Raw genomic sequence first — 24,212 nt, forward strand, 5'->3', positions numbered from 1 at the left:
TTGGAATTAAAAGGTACAAAACGGCAAGAAGGCCAAGGTAGACCCATCAAAGAATGAAGGTAGCCTGCCTACTGGCTTGATCTAGGGTCGGAGGACAGCACGGGCCAGGCCCTGGCTGGAAGTCCAGGCCTGTGATGGCTTCCTGGTGACGGCAGCAGCACAATGGCTGTTACTGCTGTGTCGTTGCCCACCCGTGTCTGGCACTGTCTGAGAGAATGAAGGGCTCGCCCTTGGCAGAGCCCAGGCAGTGCGGGCCGGCTGCGGGTGAGGAGCCAGCCCTGCCCTGCGAGAACCAGCACACATCCCCGCCACCCTCTCCACGGGCCCAATCTGCTTTCCCTCCAGCAGGGTTTATTTTCCCGCAGGACAGGTGGCGCGGGGTATGGGGAGACAAGGCAGATACCTTCTCTAGCACCTCCCCTGGGTACAGGGGGAAGGGGTCCTGGGCCAGCCGGATCTCTTGGTCACCGTGACGGAGTCGTACTTGCCCTGTGACGTCGAGCAACACGGAGCCCTGGCCATCCCGGCACACAGGGTTGGCCACAACGCAATAGTGGCGTGGAGGGACAGTCACCATGTGCACGGGGGCAAACAGTATCCTGTCGGATGGTGAGAAGGAGTAAGAGGACCCAGAAGAGCCACACCCTCACCCCAAAGGAGACGGCAAACGCGAGGGAAACCCCCGTCACCCCAGTGAGGGCCACTCCCACACAGAACAGGGAGAAGGGCAATGCCTCATCCAGAGGAACAGGTACCAACCTCTCATTGTCCTGCCGGATGTAGGTCTTCGGCCCGATCTCCACGCGGGACACATTGCTGTTCTGGTCCAGCACGTGGATGTAATGGTACGGGGGGATGCGGATGATGGATTCGCCATCGGCCATGGTGGCTCCTATCCCCCGGGAGAACCTGAGTGCGGGGCGGGGCAGACAGGTGGCAGGGACATGAAATGAACAAGGGGGCCAAGTGCGAGTCAGGCCCCTCCTTCCCCGTCCCCGGGCCCCCCCTCCCTCTCTTCTTCCCACCCGGGACAACAGGCCCACCCAGATCTTGTAGGAGTCGACCCCCGCAGACCAGGGGTCGCTGCTATCTCCTTCCCACCCCGCCCTCCTGCACCGCCCTCCTCTGCTGCCTGCTGCACGGGTGGGGGCTTTAGATCAAAAGGCTCCCCGTCTGAGCCGGGAGGGGAGGCTGGGTTTTGGAGGCAGCAGTGGATCTTGCCCAGCACTCAGTGGGAAGCAGTGGCTCTGCGTAGCTCTCTGGTTCCTCCAGAGGCTGATACCTTTTCATCTCAGGGGATCCTCAGGGCTGGCGATACTCAAGGGTTGGACTATAACCAGAGCATTCGCAGACCTCTGATCGCGCTCCTCCCATTGTGCTTTGCGCAAGCCAAGGGTGAAAGGTTAGGGCATGGTCCACCAGGGAAGGGATCCCGGACCAGACTGATGCCCTCATTCATCAGGCGGGCCAGTACCGCAGCAAGTTATTCTAGGAGCAACGCCTCAGCTCACAAACGCTTTTGTTCACAATTTGGCTCTCAAGCGTTTGACAAAATTTTGCTTCTGTTCACAAACTCCCCATCAGGTAACAAATACAACTGTGTCCAACTTCCCCACACAAATACAAATGTGGCCATCTTCTCCAAAACCGTAAAACAAATGACACTGAATCTGGGACCCGAGGTAGTGCTGGTCCAGTACTCCCCTCCTTAGCTTTCTCTCTGTTGCTTGTGATCTCCCTGGGCTCCCTGTTATGGGGGGAGAGAGGCAGAAGGGTAGGGCAGGGTAAACGATTTTCAGTTATACCCTCCCTGAAGCCTGTGGTTGGCCTGTTCAGGAATGTCACACACCCTACCTGAAGCTCATCCCTACAGCTGCACCTCTTGGACTTTGACTGCGTCCCTTGAGTCAGACAAAGGCAATCAAGTTTGCCCAGCAACTCAGAACCTTGTCCTAAGACAGGTTATGGCCACGCTTTCCTCTTTTCTTACCTTTCAGTGCTGGGGATTGAATCCAGTTACGGATCACACATAGGGTACGAGGCAAATACTGTACCACCGAGCTACACCCGGAGCCCCCAGACATTTTTTTTTTCTTTCTTTCTTTTGATCACCTCGAACTCTTGGCGATCCTCCTGCTTCAACCTTCTGAGTGCCAGTTTTAGAGGCACCACCATGCCTGGCTCCCCATCGGACATTTTGGAAGCCGCCCTAGCAAATAGAGTGGTTCCTCATTCCGGTACTCGCTGGCCACCCACTTTGGTGAGAAATGGAAATGATCTGCAAAGGGTGTGGCCTCCCTCACACAGGAAAAATAGGCAGGCGGCAGAAAAAAAAAAAAAAAAATCACAAAACCAACACTGGAAAACACCTTGAGAAAAGAGTATTATTTGACCCATACAGCCTGTAAAATTTTGGGGGGTTTTCGTTGTTGGTTTTTTTTTTTTTTTTTGAGACAGGGTCTCACTACGGAGTTCAGGCTGGTCTCAAACTTGTGATAAGCCTCCCCAGTGCTTTCAGAAATTCGAGTTTCCAACCAGGAATAGTGGTGCACATCTGTAATCCCAGCACTCTGGGAGGCTGAAGTAGCAAGATCACAAGTTCAGGCTCACCCTGCGCAGTCTATCGATTTAGTGCGAACTTGTCTCAGAATAAAAAAATAAAAAGAGGTGGGTATGCAGCTTAGTGCAGAGGCCCTTGATTCAACCCCCCAGACTGCCAAAGAAGAAATTATGAGTTTTCACAAGCTCCCAATTCCTGCCTCTCTCGAAGAATTAGGAGACCAATAAAAAATGTGGCAAAATTGCCAGGAGCCAAATAGCAGCTGCTCCTTCTAGATTATTATAGGCAGTTCAATTAGATAAAAATTAATACATAGTCAGAGAGGGGCTGAGCTCTCAAGGAAGTCAGCACAAAAATAAAGACAGCAGAATTGTGACTGGGGCCCAAATGGCCATCAATTGGAGAAGGGGTAAAAGAAGATTGTTTTATACAATGGAGTAGTACTCAGCCATAAACAAGGATAGGCTCAAGACATTTCTAGGTAAATGGATGCACCTTTAGACCATTCTCTTAAGCGAAATAAATCAGACACGTGTGTAAATACCGCACTGTTTCTCTGGTGTGAGAAACCGAAAGTGTAAATAAGGACAAAAATGTATAATAGGTATTGTAAAATAAAATGTTTAAAATGGGGAGAACAAGGGAGGGGGAAAGGAAAAAAGTTAAAAAAAAAAATGAGAAAAGGAGGAAAAAAATGGAAACAAAGTTTTTGTAAATGAGGAAGGAAGGAGGGATTAAAGGCAGGGGGATGGGGAAAAAAGAAACAAGTTATATCCTGTATGGGAATAAATTCTCTATGATGAATGTTACCGTTATGTATATCTAAAATGTACCAATAATATATGAATAGAGAAATAACAAAAAAGAGTTGTGGCTAGAGGCACATCTGAAGACCAGGCCTCAAGTTAGATATGCGGTGGCCAGGCCTACACCCTTCCCTAAGGCATAAACAGCAATTTGAGATTATAGGCAACTAGCATCCCCTGGACCAGTAAGTCCAGATAGGCATCAGTCTCCCAGGTGGGTACCCAGAGCATCTGGACCCATTCCTTCCCCAAACGTCTCTGTTCTCTCCACGTACCCTTGCTACATGACTTGTTTCCCTATTGGCTCAATATTGGCTAAGCAGCTATACTTGTAATCGTACAGGTTGATTGTAGTTTGACCAACTGCGTAGTTTTGCTGTATAAATTACTCCTACAAAGCGCTTCAGTGGCCACCCCATTTGGGACCCCTCCTGGGAATCCAGGAGCTAGTCTTCTGTCCCCATTTCCAATAAAACTCTCCTTTGGGGGGTGGGGAGGGCGGTACGGGGATTGAACTCAGGACCTTGCGCTTGCCCGGCAGGTGCTTATGCTGCTGAGCTATATCCCAGGCCCCTACAATAAAACTCTCCTTTTTTGGCAGGGGGTGGCGCGGTACGGGGATTGAACTCAGGACCTTGCACTTGCCAGGCAGGTACTTATGCTGCTGAGCTATATCCCAGGCTCCTACAATAAAACTCTCCTAACTTCTTCCTTTGGTTCACGACTTCATTTCTCGAGCTGTGGGACCTTGAACTGAGCACATCTGACATACAGCACGCTGGGAGTTACATTTCTCCCATGTCAGGATGCGACACAAGCTTTTCTGCTTCCCATAATTGCCTCCCCTCCCTACCTGGGCCACGGCATGCATCCCCCCCCCCATACATATGAAACTCAGCACTGTCCAACAGGACTTCCACGATGAGGGGAATATTTTAAGTGTGCTCTATTTCTGGATTGCTCTGTGTGTGGCTACTGAACGCTTGAAATGTGGCCAGTGCCTCCGAGAAAATAAGTTAAACAATTTTTTTTTTTATTATTTATGTGTTTATTATATTTTTAAGAAAGGGTCTTACTATGTGACCCAGGCTAAGCTTGAAATTGTGATCCTCTTGCCTCAGCCTCCCCAGCTAGCTGAGATTATAGGTACGTACCACCACACTCAGTGGTAAAATAAATTTTTAACATTAATTACTTTGGGGAGCAGAGGGTGTAGCTCAATGGCAGAGAAGGTGCTTAGCATGTGTGAGGTTCGTTTGATCCCCAGCACTGAAAATAAATTTTTTTTCAAACTTTTTTTTGGGGGTGTACCGGGAATCGAACTCATGACCTTGCACTTGCCAGGGAGGCGCTGTGCCGCTGAGCTATACCCCAGGCCCCTCAAACTTTTAAACAGCCAAATGTCTTTGGTTGATCCCTTGTTGGATGGCAGAGCTCTAAGCCGCTGAGACACAGATGGGTGAGGGATGCAAAGTTAGCCCACCTGGGCTGACAACCCGGATTTACTATCTTATGCCTTGTGTGTTTCCTTCCTCCCTGACCTCCTTTTGAAAGTGGCTGCAGTTTTAATGTCTTCCTGACACTGTTCACATCAAAGGGATGTTATTCTGTCCCATATTCTTTTATCTTGCAATTCTGTACGGTATGTGACCTTGATGTTTTTCTATGACTCATTTCTGCCTGAAGTTAATTCTCCTAACTTGCAGGAAAGCAGCTTTCCTAGTTCCGATTTCTCACACTGCTGTTTAAGAACAAGGGGTCCCCTTTCTTGTTTTCTGGCTCTGCTCCTTCCCTCTTATCCCTGCCTTTTCTCTCCCTTCTCTCTCCCTCTGTTCTGGGAAGACCGCTTCCAGGACTCCACAGGGTTGGAACTGTCTGGATGGTGCCTTTATCCCTTATTAGATGGGTGACCCTAGACAAGTCCCTTGACCTCCCTGTACCTGTTTCCTTGGCTACAAAATAGAGATGGAGAGCCAGGTGTGGTAGTGCATGCCTGTAATCCCAGTACTTGGGAGGATGAGGCAGGAGGATCGTTGTGAGTTCGAGACCAGCCTGAGCTACAAAGTGAGCTCAAGGCCAGCCTAAACTGCAGTGAGACCCTGCCTCAAAAAGACAAAAAAAAAAAAAAGGGATGGATCAGCCTGGCAGGTAGCATACACTTATAGTCCCAGTACTCCGGGAGGCTGAAGCAGTACGATCACAAATTCAAGCCCAGCATGAGTTTAGTTACTTAGACAGAGCTTGTCTCAAAGCAAAAAAATTTTAAAAGGGGTTGGGGATGTAGTTCACTGTGAAGGCCCTGGCTTCAATACCTAGTAGCACAAAATAAAATTAAATTAAAATAACTTTTTAAAGCAAAATGCTCAGAAGAGAGCCAGGCTATTCATAAACTGTGTTTTACTGTACATAGGGTACTGGCAGTGCCTGAAGCCCAACTTTTCTATCCAGGGCAGCACCACTGGCCCCTCCCTGCTTAGCCTCCTGGCTTCTGGGTTCACCGGTCAGGAAGGTGACAAGTCTTGTGTTACGCCAGCTGCGGGCTAGCGGCACAGTAAAGCAGGCTTCCCAGAGCCAAGCGAAGCTTTTCCCAGCAGCTCCTCTGCCAGGTTCTCTGCAGGGTGGAAGCCCGGCCAGGAAGCCAGATGGGGCAGGAGGAAGGGCTCGCGCTGCAGGTGGAGGTGTGGGCCAGGTTCTGAGGCCCCACAGGGGCGATCTGAACTCTAGAAGGCCAGGGGAGGCTGCAAGCAGGCCCTGGGAACAGCTCCATTGGCTCCTTCTTGGACGATCCCCTGCTCCCCCATGGCTGAGGCCTCTCCACCATCTGCCACCCCAGCTGGGCCCACTCAGGGGGGGATGCGCACCTCCCCCAGCTCAGTGACTCAGCGCAAGTCATCCTCACCACAGGTCATGCTGTGCTCCTGCCCCGGCTTCAGTGCCAGACCCTGCGTCCACTCCCTGAGCGCACCCCTTGCACACGCCCTAGAGCGGTGCCTCCCCCGCCCGCCGGGCGCATCACTCAGCACGTCTCACCCTGATACACCTGCCACGGAGTTCACGATGAGTCTCAGACTTTGGTGGCTCACCAGATGACACGCAGTTAGAACATTTTGCTTCAAGGCCCTCAAAAGGCAATGGCGAAGGAGTATGCTGACCTTGGAAGGGGGTGCCCCACTCTCAAGTCTGGCCCTAGTTCCCCAAACCCACTCACCCGCCTCCCTTTAGTCCCTGCCTGAGATCTGCCCCCAGTAGACCCTTGAGATACACGCCCAGCATTGCCCGGTCACAAGTGCCTCAGATGTCATGAGATTTCCGCAAGAAGCACACAGTGAGACCGTGACTCAAAAAAAGTAAAAACAAAAAACAACCCCATGCGCCAGGTGTGGTGGCACAGGCCTGTAATCCCAGCACTCGGGAGGCTGAGGCAGGAGGATCGTTGCGAGTTCAAGACCAGCCTGGGCTACAAAGTGAGCTCAAGGCCAGTCTGATCTGCATAGAGAGACCCTGTCTCAAAAAGATCAAAAACAAAACAAAACAAAACAAAACAACCACAGCCAATCGTCACATAGTCTCACGCTCACCTTCCACAAGAGGGAATGGGGGACAGATGGGGAAAGACCTAAACAGTCTATCGGCAGCACACACACACTGGGTTTGACCTCTAGTTCAAGGACGGGCTCTGGCTGGTGGCAGCTCAGTGGTACAGCTCTTGCCCAGCATGCCCTGGGTTCCATCCCCAGCACTAACTTGGTCCAAGTCTCTTATTGGAAAAGTAAAACTTGACTTCAGCCAAAAAGCAATAAATTCACAAGTCATGAGATCTTCAGGTTCACCTGCACCGACAGTGAATCTGAGGCGACCAGGACGCACAGACCAGGCCCACCAGGAGCAGCAGGACACCACCCGCAGCACACAGTGACGCAGGGCCTCAGGCCCCGGCCCGGAGCTGCTGCACCGATCGCATTTGCACCAGGTTCCCCAAGGGTTCGGGTATGGCAGAGTTTGGGAAGAGCAGGCCCCCACGGCCACTCCCAAAACCACTGCACAGGAGAAGCAGGTCGCTTAAAGCACCCATCCCTGGGGATTTTTGCTTAATCCATCCAGGGTGGGGTCCAAGCACTGCTATTTTTAAAAGCTCTCCTGCTGGCTCTAATGTATAAAAAGGACTGACAGCCAGTGGGGAAATATCAACCTGGCCGGTTCTGTCACCTGTCAGCCTCATCCTGGGGCACTTAGGAGCCCTGAGCCTTGCTCTGCTCAACCCTGAGGCAGGGATAAAAGTGACTGCTTCCTAAATCGCAGGTATTCATTTGAGAAAATATGTCTAATGCACAGCAGGATGTATGTAGCCGGGAAGAAGAAAGATGAACTCAAGTATCAGACCGCCCAAGAGCAGGGACTCTTCCCCTTCCTCTGTACCAGGACTGAAGCCGGGACGTTCACACTGAGCTACATCCCAACATCTTATTTTTTGGTTTTCTGAGGCAGGGTCTCGCTTCGTAGTTCAGCCTGACCTTGAATTCACCATGTAGCCCAGGATGGCCTAGAACTCAGGGTGATTCTCCTGCCTCAGCCTCCCAAGTGCTGGGATTACAGGCATGCACCACTACATCCAGCCCTCATCTCTTTTTAGTTTTTATTTTGAGGCAGGGTCTTAATAAATCCCCAACTTGCCCAGCCTGGGGTTAAATGTGTGATCATCCTACCTCAGCGTCTCACACTTCCATCACACCCGGTTGGGGATTTCATTTACTTTTCTCTAGCCGTCTTCCCTGTCGTAGCTCCAAACAGCCCCCTCTGTCCCCACCTCCAGCTCTTGATCCAGGCAGGCTTGAAACTGAAGTTGCTAACTCAGCCCTGCCACTAGATCTCCACCAACCTTAGGTTTAAGAAAAGGAACAGTGCCAGGCGTGGTGGCACATGCCTGTAATCTCACCACTCGGGAGGCTGAGGCAGGAGAATCTCCAGCACTCAGGAGGATCCCCAGCACTCGGGAGGCTGAGGCAGGAGGATCATTGCGAGTTCGAAACCAGCCTAGGCTACAAAGTGAGCTCAAGGCCAGCCAGAACTGCATAATGAGAGCCTGTCTCATAAAGCCAAAATAAATAAATAAATAAATAAATAAATAAAAAAGAAAAGGAACATGAAGTTTAGTACAAAGATCTGAAGATCTCATGACTTGTGAATTTACTGCTTTTTGGCTGAAATCAAGTTTTACTTTTGCGTTAAGAGACTTGGACCAAGTTAGTGCTGGGGATGGAACCCAGGGCATGCTGGGCACCTGGGTGAGAATGTAGCTCAGCTGAATCCCTAGCACCACAAAGAAACCTCCCACCCGCAAAAAAAAAAACAAAACAAAAAAACACCTTTCACAAAATGTAGGCTCTTCAGTGGAGTTTGTTTTCCTTCACTGGTTTTTTGTTTTGTTTTGTTTTGGGAAACAGGGTCTCACTATGTAGTTCTGGCTGGTCTTGAGTTACATAACCCAGGATAGCCTCCAGCTCATGGCGATTTGCCTGCCTCAGCCTCCTAAGTGCTGAGTTGACAGGCACATCTAGCCTTACTGATTTGCAGTTAAAAATTCTAGTCCAGTGATGGTGAACCTATGGTACGCAGCTGGGCTGTGTGAAAGCACTGAAAGCTTTAAAATGTTCGCCACTGCTGTAGTCTGTTTAGAGAATGAGTCATGAGTCACAAGATTCAGGAACACCAGAGGGCTTACTTTTCACTCAGCAATTTCCTGGTTTATCAAAACTAGTTCCTGCTCCAGGGGGTGGGAGAAATCACCTTTTTTAGTGACAAAGGTTTACGACTTTTTATTCCTAAGAAAAATCTGTCCTGAGCTCCAGTCTAATGGGCCACTCTGTATTAGAAACAGTGTGGGGACTTCACTGGGGCAAAGCAGCTCCGCCAGCCCAGGACACTGCCCTCACTTCCTCACTTGCTGCCAATAAACGCCCTTCGCTGTCAGTGTGGATTGTGCAGGCTAGAAGTGATCCCCCAGGCTTCTGAACCTGGAGAGCTAGGTTAACGTTTCCTAAACTCGCCTATCAGAGCTGTTGGCAGGGACCTTTATTTTCCCTTAGTGAAGGGGCTCTTGCTGTGTTGCTCAGGTTGGCCTTGAATTCCTAGGCTCAAGTGATCCTTCTGTCTCGGTCTCCCGAACAGCTGGGGCTACCGGCACACCCTAGCACTCCTGGATTTCGGCTGCGAGGCTGAATCCTGCTCATGCCTCACTCCAGAGTCACTGAGGCAAGGTTTCCTGAAGTTGAAATCAGGTTTCCTGAAGCTGAAATCAGGCATTGTGCTGAGCAAAATTAGCGAACCCATTTTACGTTCCAAAAACCTACAAGTTAAGGAACGTGTGCTCAAGATCACCCAGTTCTCAAGGGTTCAAGATAGAGTTCTAGCCTGGTTTCACAGCCAGAGGTAGTATGGCTCCTCACGCGAAAGCATTACTGTCACTCTAACCCTAGAACAAAGATGAAGGAGCTGGGTGGGGCTGGGTGCCGCCCAGGAAGCAGTACCAATGGCGGTTCATAGGTGAGCATTTGCTGCAGTCTGCCAGTGCCCCGCCTCTACACCTGGAAGACCTGGGAGGGCATCGGCTAACAAGGAAGCCTGGGCACTCAACCGCCTGGCAGTCGCCAGGTTGTCCTTGGGCCATCCGCTCAAGATGGCTACTCACGGCCACCATGAGCTGTCCTGGTTCCTACGGCCCTGCCCCTTGGCAGGCAGAAACAAGCAGGAGTTTCCTGCGAGAGCCACTTGGCACCCCATGTGACATCCAGCCTGACCCCAAATCCCAGGAGTCCACCCAGGCAGGGAGCAGAGGACAAGGGGATTAACTGCCTCAACCGCCGTTGCCCACACGTGTGCCGATCCTAACGTGTGACAGCTCTAACATCCCCAGAATCACCAGCTGCTGGGTCCAGCTGAGCTTTCTTTCATGTCGCTCCCCCAAAGAGAACCTTGCTCACCAAACTGCACCTTCTGCAAACTGGTCCTACCTCACGACCACTCTGCTAACAGCACCTCAAGTGACCAGCTAAGGCCCACAGATGGCAGGGCAGAGTAGAGAGCTGCAGGGAAACCTCAACATCTGGTAGAGGAGGCTCTCAACGGGAACTAGTCACATTCTCGGAGCTCAAGGCAACAGGCCGGTCTAGGTCTGCAGCGGGAAAGGGCAGGAGGTTCAGTCAAGGACCAACCTAGCTCTGAGACAGAGTCTTGTATGGGCCCTATAAGGTTACCTATCATTTACAAGATTTTGTTCCAGTATTGGGAGCTGAATGGAGGGCTTTCACACTAAACTACATCCCAGTGTTTAATTTTTTTTGAGACAGGGTCTCCCTAAGTTGCCCAGGCTAGCCTCAAACCTGTCATCCTCCTGCCTCAGCTTCCCAGGGCTGGGATGATAGGCTACACAAGCCACAGTGTTTTAAAATTCTTGCAGTGCTAGAGATCAAACCCAGGGCTTCTGGCATATAGCAAGGATTCTACCTTGAGCTATAGCCAGTCTCTTTTTTTTTTCTGTTTTCAGAGATAAGGGTCTTTGTTGCCCAGACTGGCCTTTAGCTTCTGGGTTAAAGTGATCTTGGTGCCTCTGGGACTGCAGGTCTCTTTGCTAGGAGATAAAGATCTTTCTATGATAAGGATCTTTCTGAGCCCAGACTGGTTTTAACTCCAGGGTTAAAGTGATCTTCCTGCCTCAGCCTCCTGAGTAGCTGGGACTGTAAGTCCATCCTAGCTGTGTATGATCTTTTTTTAAAGGAAAAAATTTATAGTAATATATACATACACATATCCATATATACATATATGAAAATAATTTATTGCCGGGCGTGGTGGCACACGCCTGTAATCCCAGCACTCGGGAGGCTGAGGCAGGAGGATCGTTGTGAGTTCAAGACCAGCCTGGGCTACAAAGTGAGCTCAAGGCCAGCCTGAGCTGCATATCAAGACCCTGTCTCAAAAAGACAAAAAAAAATTTAAAAAATAAGAAAATAATTTATCTACCTGATGTCATTAGTTTGTCCTCATCCTTTTTGGGGGTGGGGGGATGACTGGAAATCGAACTCAGGACCTCAGGCTTCCCAGGCAGGTGCTGCACCACGGAGCTAAATCCCCAGCCCCAATTTTTTGGTTTTTTTGAGACAGGGTGTCATTATGTAGTTCAGGCTGGCCTCGAACTCAGTATGATCCTCCTGCCTCAACCTCTCAAGTGCTGGGACTGCAGAAACGTGCCACCATGCCCTGCTTGTCCTCATTCTTGAGGAATAAAATTCCCAAGTGATGTTATTTTCTCTCAGCATTCTGGAGGTTTTATTCCACCATTTTCTTGCTTCTTTTAAATAGAATAGATCATGGTCTTGGACTATACTCCTGTACTAGGTACCAATAGCCTAGACTGAAAATCAAAATGAAGTCACTCATGCTAAGTTCCACATTAAGCCGGGCATGAAGGTGCACGCCTATAATCCCAGCACTCAGGAGGCTGAGGCAGGAGGGTCACTGCGAGTTCGAGACCAGCCTGGGCTACAAAGTGAGCTCAAGGCCAGCCTGAACTGCATAGGGAGACCCTGTCTCAAAAAGACCAAAAAATAAAGTTGCACATCACCAAACCAAAATGAGGATATCTGATCTTCCAAAAATTGAGGGGAGAAAGAGGTAACAGCCAACTTTCCCAAATAGGGCAATTTAATCAAAATGACAATGAAGTTCTTTCTGCTTTCTTACCACAAAAAAATTAAGTAAAAAAAAAAAAAAAAAAAAAAAAACAGAAGTAACTTGACGTTAACCATTATCACTTTTTATTACTGCTTCCCTATCTGTGCTTTTCAAGGAAAGTAATTTTTCTTTTTTTTTTTGGTGGTACCGGAAATTGAACTCATGACCTCGCGTTTGCTAGGCAGGCCTAGGCCGCTGAGCTATATCCCCAGCCCAAGGAAAGTAATTTGCAATGACCAGTTCAGCCAGGCAAGATGGTGCACACCTGTAATGCCAGCGCTTGAGTGGCTGAGGTAGGATAGCCAGGAGTTTGAGGCCATCCTGAGCTACGTAGTGAGTATGAAGCCAGCCTGAAGTACATAGCACGACTCTTGTCTCAAAAAAGAAAATGACCTTGCTGGGCGTGGCGGCGCACGTCTGTAACCCCAGCACTCGGGAGGCTGAGGCAGGAGGATCATTGCGAGTTCGAAACCAGCCTGGGCTACATAGTGAGCTCAAGGCCAGCCTGAACTGCATAGCGAAACCATGTCAAAAGGATAAACAAAAAAACAAGAAAATGACCAATTCAGACGGTCATGGTCGCATATGCCTGTAATACCAGCACTCTGGGAAGCCAAGGCAGAAGGCTGGCTAGTCTGAACCCAGCCTGAGCAATTTGGAGACCCTATCTCAAAATAACTTTTTTTTTTTTTTTTTTTTTGGTCTTTTTGAGACACGGATGCTCTATGCAGTTCAGGCTGGCCTCAAACTTGAAGTGATCCTCTTGCCTCAGCCTCCCGAGTGCAGGAACTACAGGCCTGTGCCGCCACGCCTAGCCTCAAAATGAAAAATTTAAAAAGGGTTCAGGAACTCAGCATGAAAGCCCCGGATTCAATCCCCCCGTAATGCACCACCTTACTTGCAGTCAGAAGCTGAGATCTAGGGGTGTGGCCAACTGATCTACCCTTCCTTCGAACCCCAGAAAACTCCCAACAAGAAAGCAAAACCTCCCAAAGCAAAGCCTCCACCCTTTCTCCCTGCTCTGATTCAGAGAAGTTTTATCTTCCCTGCAGAAGAAAGGCCCTAGAAGATAGGCCAGGTCTAAAAAGAACTCTGCGGGGCTCAGAGACCCGCCATTAGTGGGGGCGGGGAGGAAGCGAAAAGTACTCACATGTGGAAGAGCGGCAGCAGCAGGAGCAGCGCTCGGCAGGCCAGGAAAGTCACTCAGCCCCGGGGATCTCCTACCGCCAGAGCTGGGCGGGGGCGGGGCCAAAAGGTGGGCGGGGCCGCGAGGGCGGGGCTTAGTAGTTAAAGGGCCAAGCAGCTGATGTTCATTTTCGCCTCTGGGCTGCCCTGGTTGCAGCTTCCATGCTCAGGAATTTTTGCTTCAGAGCCAACTGGAACGCTGCCCCATGCGACTAGGACTGGTCAAGGGCCCGAGACAAGCGGACAGATGCTGGCTGAATCGTCCTCTGTCTCGTCTGGCTTTAGTTTTCCAATCTGGGTCAATAAAATTCTACCTCTCTGCTTAACTGCGGGCAATTGTTTAAGTCTCCAGCTGCATCTGCTCTTAAGAAAACTCTGCACCTTTTATTTTAGAAAATCCAGCCCCGGTCTCAAAGTAAGACATTCGACAGAAAACACACACACACTCCCTCTTTCCTGCAAAGTGCTGCGTTGGGAGCCTGGGGTTTCACTCCTCTTCCCAAGTTTTCCAGTGTCCTGGTTTAGGGAGGGAGGGACCAAGCCCTAGCAAGGACAGTCTCTGCACCTCGGAGGCGGCAGCAGCAACAGTCAGCATTTCAGTATTTCCGCTGCCGGGGAAAGAGATTACTCCCCGAGGAGCGGAGCGGGGGGCTGGCTGGGCTGGGGTCCTCTGAGTCCAGGCTGAAGAGGTCTCTCCCAGTCCGAAGGATCTGTTCCTCTAGCTTCTTGTGTCGCTTCATGTCTGAGAGGACCTTGTCCAAGCGGGCCTCCCTTTTCTGGCTCCGAGCTGAGCTTCCTAGAGAAGAGGAAGGTAGGAAATACGGAAAGGACTGAGGCAGTGCACACTACTGCTGCCTGGACCTTACTCACCACTTGAACTCATTTAATACCCAGGCTTCCAGGCCTCAGCGTAAAGGTTATAAGGATTAAAGCTGGGCCACAGACAGTGTGGGCAATGAAGGTCCTAAATGTGCCTGAGTAATGTGAAGACAAGGGAAGAGCCTACCAAGCAGGGGACAAGCAAGTGCAAAGGCCCTGGGCAGAAACAGATCTGTTTCAAGAAGCAAGGTGGGGTTAGGTAGGGACTCTTGGAGGGGAATTCTCTGGGGGATTTTAAGTACAGAAGCGACATTTGTTTTAAACAAACAGCTCTGATTGCTGAGACTGGAAGCGGGGAGACCAATGAGGGCTACTGAGACTATCCAGGCAAGTGAGATAGTGGCTTGGATGAGGTCTGGTATTGAAGGCGGACAGGGGCAGATGGACTTGGAAATGTACAGGAAAACTAACAGGACTTGGCTTGACTAACGGGGTAAATGGAAGGATGAAACTGGATCAGATTTGGTGATGCACACAGTAGTTCAGGGATGTGGATCTAGAGAACAATGCTCAGCAGGACTTTGGACTTCTGGGGAGAAAATGAAGAGTAGAAAACATGGTGGAACTATTGGTGGTGCTTTCTTTCTTTCTTTCTTTTTTTTTTTTTTTCTCTTTTTGAGACAGGGTCTCCCTATACAGTTCAGGCTGGCCTTGAGCTCACTTTGCAGCCCAGGCTGGTCTTGAACTCACAAGGATCCTCCTGCCTCAGCCTCCTGAGTGCTGGGATTATAGGCGTGTGCCACCACGCCTGGCCGATGGGGCTTTCTTAAAGGAAGATAGGGCATCAACCTAAGCCAGGATGGTGGGACCACAAGGTGCATGTTTTTTTCTATAAGCTGTGTGGCAACTGAACAGCCCCTCTTTAAAGGAGCCACTTTTTTGGTAACTGGGAAGAGAGGCCCTTCCTCTCCTCCCAACTCATCCCTCTTGTCTGTACCTGGGGTGCGCCTCCGATCGATTAGGGAGTCCTTCGGTGTCATTGGTTCGTCATCGAAGTCAAATTCCGTGGGTATGTGTGGTCTGGGGCAGGAGGACAGACAGAAGAGGATGAGGGTGGCCCTACCGAACACCCCCACACGTTTCTCCCCAGTCTGTGGCTCTCCACCCTCCTTCAACTTTCTATTTTGTTTTATTTTTTTGAGATGGGGTCTCGCTATGCAGCTCAGGCTGGCCTGAAAGTCACAGCGACCCACGGCCTCAGCTTCCCAAGTGCTGGGATTACAGGTAAGTGCCAGCACGCCCGGGGCTCCTTGCACTTTCTACCGCTCTCAGGTCCCACCTTTTTACCCTCCCCGCTCCTTCTACCATGTGTGGGGGGGTAGCCCCAGGGGCAAAGTTGTGTCCTCACTTTTCCTCTTCTTCTTCTTTGGCCTCCGGCTCCTCATCAGATCTTTCCTCTTCGCTCTGAGCTTCGGGCGTAGGAGGGCGGCGGGGCAGGATCTCCGCTTGCAGCTCCAGGGTACCCTGAGCGGCTAGCAGTTCGTAGAGCCGCTGGATCTCGGAGGGCGGAGGCATCCAGGCCTGCCCATCCGCAGGCAGCTCCACCTCCTCGTCGCTGCAGGGCACGCACCAGTCCTCCGAGTCTCCCTCGGCTCGCTCCTCCCTTCCCGCGCTGGAGGCTTCTCCTTTGGCTTCCTCGGCCCCCGATCCCTCACGCTCGGCCTTCTCCTGGCCTTCTCCCCCCTCTTCCTCGGCCTTACTGGCCGAGATAGAGGGGCCTCCGGTGTCCTCCACCGCCAGAGCCTGGAGGCCGGAAGTCACTTCCCCTTCTTCAGACAGAGGCGCCGTTGTGGCCGCAATGTCTCCATGACCCCGTGCAAGAGACATGGGCCACTAGGGAAGAGGTCCGGCAATACAAGGGACCCTGGAGTACCAAACCGGGGTGCCCCGCCCCAAGGGACTGGGACCCCCGCCCCGGGCTTTGGGAAACCGGCGGCCAATCGGGCTCCAACAGCTGTCTCCGGCTAACGCGCCCGTCCCCAGGAGGGGGCGCTCGATCTCCCCGAGGGAAGGGCCCCGCCCACAGACCCGCAGCTGACGTTCTGCGGGACCCGCAGAAACCACCCTATCTCTATCTCCGAGGTGGGGAGGGGCAGGCCCACTCTGCCCCCGTCCGCACAGGGACCAGCGCCCTCCGCCCAGAGCCCGCGGTTCTGGGCCACGTCCACTCAGCCGCTCGTACGCACCTGGGGCTACGACCCGCCTCCCCGGCTGCGCAGGGTGACAGTGCGCAGGCGCACAGAAATGGCGCGGGAGGCTCCGCTCCAGTCAAAGCTACTTGGAAAGGAAAGCGAGGGATGGCTTGCACATGCGCAAGTAGGCCCTCGCGCAGATCAGGCTTCGGCCCACAGTAAAGATGGGGACCACGAAGGCGCATGCGTGTACCATCCGGTCGGCTCTGCCAGGAGGCAGATGAACGGCGGGGCAGAAGAACGCAGGGACCAACATGAGCCGAGTCTCATGCAGTCTCCATTTATTGGTGTTTCAGACTCATGCAGCATCCAGCATACAAAGGGGAAAGTCAGTTTTATATATCTTGTTTTAAAGGAATTTTAGTTTTTCTCCCCAACTTTTTTTTTTTAGAAAACAAAAACTCCGCCAACTCCGAAACGCGTCGCAGCTGGCCCTCTGCCTCCTCAGCGGGCTGTCGCGCACAACAAACATCCCTGGTCGTCTTAGAAAATAATTATAGAGCCTCCCCGCTCCTCCTTCGCCCCCAGCAGCCGGGAGCTTTGGTCCTCTGTTTGTTTGTTTGTTTCGTGAATGGCCCGAACCCCCCTTCCCGACACCTTCAAGCAAGAAACTCCCTTAAGGTTAAAAGCTCAAGTGGGCGGGTCGGCTCCTTCGGAACCTCCAGGCGCCGCCCTCTCTCCGCCCTGGCGCGTTTAGAACCGGGACCCCCTTGCCCAAGTCCCCAGGACAGGCTGGCTTGCCTCCTGGCGACCCAAAAAGCGCCTGGTGGGGGCGGGGTAGTAAGGGGTCCGGGCCCCCAGCGAAGAACATTTGGAGCCCCGGGCTAGGTAGCCCTGTCCAGACACCACTCCACCTCCCCCGGCCTGACAGTCTAAGTGCTGGAGTTCTTGCAGAATAAACGGTGGCAGGAAGGTGAAGAGGATGCTGAGGGGTGAGGAAGAGGCAGAATAAGGAAGGGGGGTGTGGGAAGGGGGTACAGATGATAAAGGGAAGGAGGGGAGGAACGGGTTAGATGCCAAGACAGTGGAAGTTGGGAACGGGCCAGGGTTAAAGTTCAGAGAAACCGGGAGACTGGAAGTGCAGGGAGGCTGGGAGGGATGCAGGGTGGCTGAGAGCACAGAGACTGGGAGATGTGCAGGTTGGTTTCCACAAGTGCGGGGCTAGGGAGGCCAGGAGGCTGGAGGGGAAGGATCAGCAGACAGAAGTGCAGGGAGCGGGGAGGCCTACGGTTGGCAGAGGAGCCTGGCAGGATGCAGGAGCAGGAAAGAAGCTGTAAACAAGTCCGCTCAGGCTCCCTTGGTCCCTAGGGGTGGGGGCCAGGGCCATCGATTGGGCTCCCCCCATGGGAGGGATGGGCCCAAGGCAGCTCCCAACAGGAAGAAAGGTCTTGGGATGCAGGGCAGAGCCCCTCACTTATACACTGTGGGAGAGGAGAGGGAAGGACAGACAGAGACAGGGAGGGCAAGGGGGGGAGACAAGAGAGACAAAGAAGTAGGGAGAACAGACAGGAGAAAGCAGGGCCAGGGGTTAGTAAAGCTGCCCTTGTCAGCCCTTCCGCTCCTCCCCTGCCTGTCCCCGACCCCCACTCACCGCCTAGGTTGATGACGCAGGAGGCGATGATGATGAGGACCCCCCCCACCAGTGCCACGATGCTTAAGAGCTTGGCCACTCGGCCCAGGCGCTGGGCCCCATCCACGTCCCCCTGCTGCAGGCTGTTCCGGGACTGGGGTTAGGGTGAGGGGGCGGACCACGGCCATGGCCCAGGTCAGGAGAAGCCAGCCCAGCAGGGATCAGGTGGAAGTCGTCCGGAGGCGAGGCCGGCCCATGGAGTTAAGGGAGGGAGGAGGACCGGGAAGGCAGAGTGAAGAGGGCACAGGTCAGTGTGGCTGCGTGAACAGGTCTCCGTAACCCTCCCACCTGCAGGGGCAGGACAGCAGCTGCTGGGGGTTAGGTCCTGGGGAGAGGCAAACAAAGGTCCCGTCATCTGGGAAGTGGGTCCATGCAGAGAGGGAAGGGAAGGCTCCGTCTCTCTTGGGGCTCGGACCCAGCCCTGGCGGGCAGCAGAGAGCCACAGCAGACCTAGGCCAGGGTCCCCTGAGGCTCACCATGACAGCATAAGCGAAGGCCACGATGTTGACAGGCCACATGGGGCAGAAGCAGGACAGGATAGCAAGGATGATGTAGTCCCGAGGTTTCTGGGTGCCTTCACCCCCCTCTATCCCAGGCCCTGCCAACTGGGAGCTGGGGTGGCGGCTCAGACTACCTCGAGGAGATCCCGGATGCCCACCGTGAGCCCTTCCTATTCGGTCCTCCTCAACAAGCTGCTGCAGAACCCGGGGAGGAGCCCCATTCGCTGGGGAGGGTTTTGTTGAGGGGGGCAAGTGCGGGTGAGGGGCTGGGCCCTCCTCCCCATCGCCAGCCTGCAGAGGGACCACGGCCCCATTCTCCTGCTTTTCCCCCACGTTCTCGGTAAGGACATCCAGGGTGGGGTCTTCTTGGGCAGGGGGCTCCGGTTGGAGGGCTGCTTCGGGGGTGGGCTGGGAAGCTGGCTGAGGGTCTGACTGGGGCTCTAGCTTGGGAGCAGGCTCTGAGGCTGGCTCAGGTGGGGCTGCGGGCTCCTGCTCTGACCCCTGGGCTGCAGTGGGCTCTTTGTTCCCTGCTGGTTTGGATGCTGGCTCTTGGGACACTTCTCCAGGGCTGGAGTTGGCCTTTGATTCCCCTCCTGGGCTTAAGCTGAGGTCTGTAGCCTGGGCTGTTTCCGGGGCTTCAGCTGGGGTCCCTGTGGTTTCTAGAGCCAGCCCAGCGTTGGGCCCCAAGTCCACAGGGGCTGCAGTTGTGTCTGGGCCTGGCTGCAGAGCCTCTGGCTGCTCTGGGACCCCTGCTAGGACCGGAAGAGGACCAGCTCCAGCTTCGGGATTGCCAGGCCCTTCTCCCTGGGTCTCGGGACTCTCTTCCACCCCCTTGGCCTCAGAGACCTCAGAAGGGCTGGCTGCCATCTTGAGAGGGGAGACGGGAGAGGGCCCCTGTGGGGAGGAGGGGATAGCAGAGACAGTAGCAGATCCTGGAAGAGGAGGAGACAGGTTTGGTGTGAGAAGGGAAGAGGGGCTCTCAGGGTTGCAGGCCCCACAGCACCAGGCTCCTGTCTCAGGGCCAGCCTTGTGCTGTCTCTGGGGAAAGGAAGAAAAGTTAGGGCTTCCTTTGCCTTGGGGTAGGACATCCCTGGGGAGAAGTGCTCTGCTCGGTCTTCTGTTTGGGGAGCCCCGCGAAGATAAACCCTCTTATAAACAGAACCCTCCCCAGGGTCTCTCCCTGGTGCACCCAACAAGATCCAGACTTTCAGATCTCAGCAGATGCCAGAGCACCCCCCAATCAACAAGCTGTGCGGACACCATAACGCTCCGACAAACAGATTACACAGGGAACCCAATATGCGCACACACTCCACTCACGCCGCATCTCCTCCCTGGGCGCTCAGGTGGTGCGGGTTTTCTTGCTGCGCGTTTGGGGCGCAGACGCCCCCGCCCCTTCCTGAGGGTCCCGGACACCTCGGAAGTCCCTTCTCCGACCTCTCTCTCGGGGATTCCCTGGCCCTCGGCGGGCGGACGGCCCTCCTCCCGGGACGGCGGCGCGCCCAGCACCACCCTCCAGCTTGCCCGCGCCCGCATTCCTGTGCATTCCGGTCCGTCTGTCGGTCCCCTCCTACCCGCAGCCTCAGTTCGAGCCAGCCTCACCTCGACGCCGGCCTCCGGACGGCCCCAGCCGCCTCCGCCGCCGCCGCGGTTCCAATAGCCGCAGCCCGGGAGGGAGCGAGTCAGTGAGCGCAGGAGGGAGGAGACGGGTCCCCTCCTCTCCTCTCGCTCGTCCCCTCTCCTCCGGTCCCCTCCCCTGCGCTCCGCTGCTGCTGCCGCCGCGCGCGCCGCCCCCGCCCCTCGCACGCCTCCAGCCCCTCCCGGCCAGCCCGAAGGAGCCGCGCGTGCCAGGCCCCGCGTTACCCAGGCAACGGCCGGGGACCACGGTCGCCCCTCCCTGCCCCTACCCACGTGCAGCTCCCGAGGGGGCGCCCCCTTCCTAGGTCCTCAGCCCCTCCCGCCAACGGTCACCCAGGATCCAGGCAGAGACCGGGGTCTGCGAGGAGTCGACACCAGGACCAAAGCAAGACTGGGCGGTGGCACCCCTACAGCAGAGGGGAAGGGAGAGGGGGCAAAGCTTGGGGAGGCTGCACAGAGGAGCAAGGTGGGGTCTCAAGAGAAGAGCGCCTGCAGAGCAGGAAGTCTCCCAACTGAAATGGGCACTGGCAGGCTCAGGAAAGGAAGCCTGGGAAGAACAGCGCACGGCAGAGGCTGCAGGGGCAGCCGGGGACAGCAGGAGGGCTGGGTCCCTGAGCTGCGTAAACGCGGGGCACTAGGCCCAGGACCGGGGAATAGGTGCAAGGTGGTCCTAGTGCTCTGTTTGGGGCCCGATTCCCTTCAACTTTCTGACCCACACCACCTGCCACGGCTTTAAGGGCATGCAGGTGTGCGGCTGGGGTCTGAGCAGCAGGGAGTGGGCACGGTATCCCCGCCACGCCACTGCCTGGAGGTCTAACTCGGGCCTCTTGGAACCTGCAGCGGCTATTTTGGGTGGGTCCAGACTGGGTATTCCCCTAGAGACTTTGAAGTCCTTAACTCCTTTCCGCAGCCACTGGAGCCGCGGCCCCACCCTAACCTCTGATGTAGCCTCTGGGGAGGGACGAACTAAGGTCTGAGCCCACAGAGCAGGGCAAGGTTGGGATTTCGAGCTGGCAGAGAAACCCCTTGGGGAGAGGGAAAGGGGTCTCGGCAATTCACTGAACCCAGAGCCACAGCCAAGTTTTTATTTAAAATTTATTGTAATGGGGTCCGCGCAAAAGGGGTTGGAGGGTGGGGGAACATGCAGGGGACAACAGGAACACGATGACATGGCCAGGGCCACAGCTTCTGTCATGGGGGAAAAGGATGAAAAGAAAAGACCAGGGCTGGAGCGGGGGTGGAAGAGGGAAGGGCAAGACACTGTGGCTGCATTTCCCCCGCCCCAGGAAGCACCTCTAGTCCCTGGTTCCACTCCTTCACCCTGGCCCCCTAAAGTTCCACCTCGGATTCTGCCTCTGGCCCTAGTGGCTCCTCCTTTTGATCCCCTTGACTTTTTTCCCCCCCGACAGATTCTCAAGTAGGACGATGTTTAGGGCCTAACCCCAACAAGCCTATCTTATGAAGATATAACCTCTGCCTTCCCTGCTTCTGTCCTTTCTCAATCTCACCATCCTCCCTCTTTAGGACAGAATCTTTGATTCCTCTCCTTCCTCTCCTCCCTCCCCCTGGGAAAAAAAAGCACCAACTCCCCAGGCAGGGGCAGCAGACAGCAGGGGGAGAAGACCGGAAGGAGGGGAGCAAGGACCACTGGAGAAGGCTCACAAATCCCCGGGAGGGCAGGGCCTTACAGGGAGAAGAGGGGATAGGGGCAGTGCTTGCTCCTGTCCTCTTGACACCCCTGCCCACTGTCCATGGGACTTCAACACAACTGAGGGGACAGGTGTGTGTAGGGTCAGCTCTGATAAGGAGAGGAGAGGAGGAACAAATCGTTAAAACCTAGCGAATTCCCCTAAGAATGCATTTCTTCCTCCTTTCTTTCTGGAGGCTCCTTGGTTGGAGGGAACTAGTGAGGAGTTGGTAGGAAGAGAGAGGGGAAGAGAAGACTACCGAAGGGCTTGCTCCACTCTCTGCTCTTCCCCCACCAACGTGGAGCTCACCAGGGCTGGGAGGGAAGTGGCTGAGAGCTCACTGGCACCCCCTCCGCCCCAGAGAGGGAGCCCACAGCTGTGGGAGGGGCTGCCACTGCTGCCGCCGCTGCTGCTGCCGCCGCCGCTGCCGCTGCCGCCGCTGCCGCCATTGGACAAACCTCACCAGTACCTGCAGTGAGAAACACCACAATCACAGCGCAACCTGAACGGCAAGAGCCTTTACCCCTGTCCCCCAGACTACTTCCCCTGGGACACAGCCGTTGCTCACTTCCTATCGGGCCCCAAAGCTTTGGCCTGCCTCCTTATCTAGACAAGAAGGGTTTCTCCTGAAGGGCCCTCCCTGGCCCCCAAATCTCCCTAACCTGAGCAAAAGATGAGTATCTCTGGCCTTCCTGAGATCCCTTGCTGGGCCCTTTGACCCCGTGTCCCACACACCCCATCCTGCCCCCCCAGCCATGCCCCACGCCTTGCCTGGTGGGTGCGGGGTCCCCCTCAGCAGGTGGGCTGTGGCTGGGGGGCATCTCCTGGGACAGGGGGGGCGGCCCCCCCCAGATGGGTCTGCATGTGGCCGGCCAGCTGGGCAGGGGTCTTGCAGTGCACGCTGCACAGCTTGCACAGGATGCGGTCAGCCCGCGGGGCCTGGAGCCCATGGTCCTTCACCGCGTGGATGCGCAGGTATGCTGCTGTGGTGAAGCCTAGTGGGGGGGTTTGGGATTGGGGAATGGGGGTCAGCCAGGTGGAGACCCCAGAGACGGGGTTGTTCTCCTAGGCTGGGGACAGCCTCCTCAGATGACCCTGTCCTCCTCCCACCACATCCTGGTAGCCTGGGGCCAGCTACTCTGTTGGGGAGCAGTTCGGGTGGTGTCCATTCCTCTGCCTTGGTATCTACAGAGCCCCTTCTCCACGGCCAGGAGCTCTCTCCTAGGGTGACAAGACCGGATTCCTAGCTACCTGAGGGCAGACTCTCAGCAGAGACGGCTGTGTCCCACCCCTCCAGTGCCCCCCAGTCTCAGCCCAGTTGCTCAGCGCGCTTTCTCTGCTACCAGAACAGGGCACGTATTTCTTAAACCCCTGCCATTGTCCTCTACTTGCCCCAGGAACTGGAGACAAGAACTTGTGGCTGCACAGCGGAAACCTCACCTCTGACCCTTACGGACTGGCTCTTGACCACTCCTTTCCCAAAGGATGCGTGTCCCACCTGTTCTCCCCACAGACACCTAGGAGATTGACTCCCAGGTAGGTCATCTCCCGGGCCACACCACCTTATAATTTCGTAATTGTGCAGTGGTCCCCCATGCTACTTTGCGTCCTTCCTAGAGGGCTCTAGACGCCACGAGCTCTTGGCTACCAGCACCCTTAACGCACACCTGTGGAAAGGCCACCAGCCGTGCCCCCATCCCGAGCCCTCCCGGCACCCCTCAGCACGCACCTTTGTTGCAGAGCTCACAGACATGATGAGGGCCCTGGCTGTGCACCTTCATGTGGTCCGAAATATAAGCTGAGCTCAGCATCTTGCCACACACGTGACAGGGCACCTTCTCCTCGTGTCGGACTGTGTGTGCCCGCAGTCGATCCTTCGTAGCAAAAGCTGCCTCACATTTCTGGGGAGGGGGGAGGGGCGTGGGGGGCGTCACAGGAGAGTTAAAGCTTCCAGGAGTGGGGAGCAGGGAGCAAGAGGTTAAAGGGATCAGAGCCTTGGGGGTCTTTGATCTGTAGGAAATGGGAGTGAGATGAGGCCTTGAAGAAGAAATGAGAAAATGGAGTGAAAAGGCAAAAAGAAGAGAGAGAAAAAGGGGGTCTGAGAGGCTGAACTCAGACAGCTACCATGAGGCTCAAAATCATGAAAACCGGGACAGGAGGAGGCGGGCTTCCTACCTCACATTTGAAGGGCCGCTCTGTGGAGTGCACTTGTCTGACGTGACTGTTGAGGTGGTCCGGCCTGGGGACACGTTGGGGTGCGGGTTAGGGCTGGGGGGGTGTGCCCCACTCTGCCGGGCGCTCGACGTCAGGCCTTTGCACGGGCTCTCTCCCGCGGCTCGGCGGCGGCCTCCGGCAGGAAATCCCTCCCCTCGCAGGGCCGCCCGCCCCTCGGGCGCAGGCCCACCTC

The 24,212-nt window shown here is 54.6% G+C and overlaps 4 protein-coding genes and 1 long non-coding RNA gene across 9 annotated transcripts in view; 1 reads left to right on the forward strand and 4 right to left on the reverse strand.

Annotated features, from left to right (window-relative positions):
• Positions 1-13,539, reverse strand: part of Mvp (major vault protein) — a 28,751-nt gene extending 15,212 nt beyond the window's left edge. The window contains exons 1-4 of one of the 2 annotated variants that reach the window (XM_013504773.1): positions 13,244-13,539; positions 1,283-1,747; positions 760-909; positions 404-599 (exon numbers count right to left, since the gene is read on the reverse strand). In XM_013504773.1, the coding sequence (XP_013360227.1) occupies positions 404-599; positions 760-909; positions 1,283-1,290 (354 nt within the window). In that variant the 5' untranslated portion in view covers positions 1,291-1,747; positions 13,244-13,539. The remainder of the gene's footprint in view (positions 1-403; positions 600-759; positions 910-1,282; positions 1,748-13,243) is intronic. The other variant, XM_005405235.2, reaches the window with a different exon arrangement.
• A 103-nt stretch (positions 13,540-13,642) lies between these two features.
• On the reverse strand, positions 13,643-16,431 carry Pagr1 (PAXIP1 associated glutamate-rich protein 1). The gene is made up of 4 exons (XM_005405243.1): positions 16,344-16,431; positions 15,506-15,990; positions 15,095-15,177; positions 13,643-14,074 (listed from the first exon to the last, which is right to left on the reverse strand). Exons 2-4 carry the CDS (start codon positions 15,982-15,984, stop codon positions 13,875-13,877), a joined length of 762 nt encoding a protein of 253 aa, XP_005405300.1. The 5' UTR covers positions 15,985-15,990; positions 16,344-16,431; the 3' UTR covers positions 13,643-13,874.
• On the reverse strand, positions 15,984-20,208 carry Prrt2 (proline-rich transmembrane protein 2). Of its 4 annotated transcripts, none has more exons than XM_013504776.1 (3): positions 18,456-20,206; positions 17,941-18,073; positions 15,984-16,431 (listed from the first exon to the last, which is right to left on the reverse strand). In XM_013504776.1, exons 1-3 carry the CDS (start codon positions 19,344-19,346, stop codon positions 16,229-16,231), a joined length of 1,227 nt encoding a protein of 408 aa, XP_013360230.1. In that variant the 5' UTR covers positions 19,347-20,206; the 3' UTR covers positions 15,984-16,228. The 4 variants fall into 4 exon arrangements, with proteins under 4 accessions (XP_013360230.1, XP_013360229.1, XP_013360232.1 ...); XM_013504775.1 differs by lacking the exon at positions 15,984-16,431 and having other exon boundaries at positions 16,609-18,073; positions 18,456-19,411; positions 20,082-20,166; XM_013504778.1 differs by lacking the exon at positions 15,984-16,431 and adding an exon at positions 17,680-17,770 and having other exon boundaries at positions 18,456-20,207.
• Positions 20,209-21,194: 986 nt separating this feature from the next.
• Positions 21,195-24,044, reverse strand: Maz (MYC-associated zinc finger protein (purine-binding transcription factor); the record flags this gene model as incomplete). The annotated part of the gene is given in 3 exon segments (XM_005405237.2): positions 21,195-22,274; positions 23,535-23,706; positions 23,981-24,044. Coding segments are annotated over 3 exon segments (400 nt in total), but the record flags the coding sequence as incomplete, so codon positions are not given.
• On the forward strand, positions 22,692-23,528 carry LOC106146709. Its single transcript, XR_001231267.1, has 3 exons — positions 22,692-22,780; positions 23,203-23,341; positions 23,423-23,528. It is a non-coding gene; the product is annotated as an uncharacterized LOC106146709 (long non-coding RNA).
• Positions 24,045-24,212: the final 168 nt, after the last annotated feature.

The sequence above is a fragment of the Chinchilla lanigera genome, unplaced genomic scaffold (genome assembly GCF_000276665.1).
Source record: "Chinchilla lanigera isolate Chin_1 unplaced genomic scaffold, ChiLan1.0 scaffold00092, whole genome shotgun sequence".
Taxonomy (NCBI): Eukaryota; Metazoa; Chordata; class Mammalia; order Rodentia; family Chinchillidae; genus Chinchilla; species Chinchilla lanigera.

Coding starts and splice junctions, on each gene's coding strand:
- Prrt2 (XM_013504775.1), bottom strand. CDS start 19,346: ATGGCAGCCAGCCCTTCTGAGGTCTCTGAGGCCAAGGGGGTGGAAGAG. Junction 18,074..18,455: donor CCTTCGCTTATGCTGTCATG/GTGAGCCTCAGG, acceptor CCCTAACCCCAG/TCCCGGAACAGCCTGCAGCA.
- Pagr1 (XM_005405243.1), bottom strand. CDS start 15,984: ATGTCTCTTGCACGGGGTCATGGAGACATTGCGGCCACAACGGCGCCT. Junction 15,178..15,505: donor AAAGAAGAAGAAGAGGAAAA/GTGAGGACACAA, acceptor CTCCTGCCCCAG/ACCACACATACCCACGGAAT. Junction 14,075..15,094: donor CGATCGGAGGCGCACCCCAG/GTACAGACAAGA, acceptor CCTCTTCTCTAG/GAAGCTCAGCTCGGAGCCAG.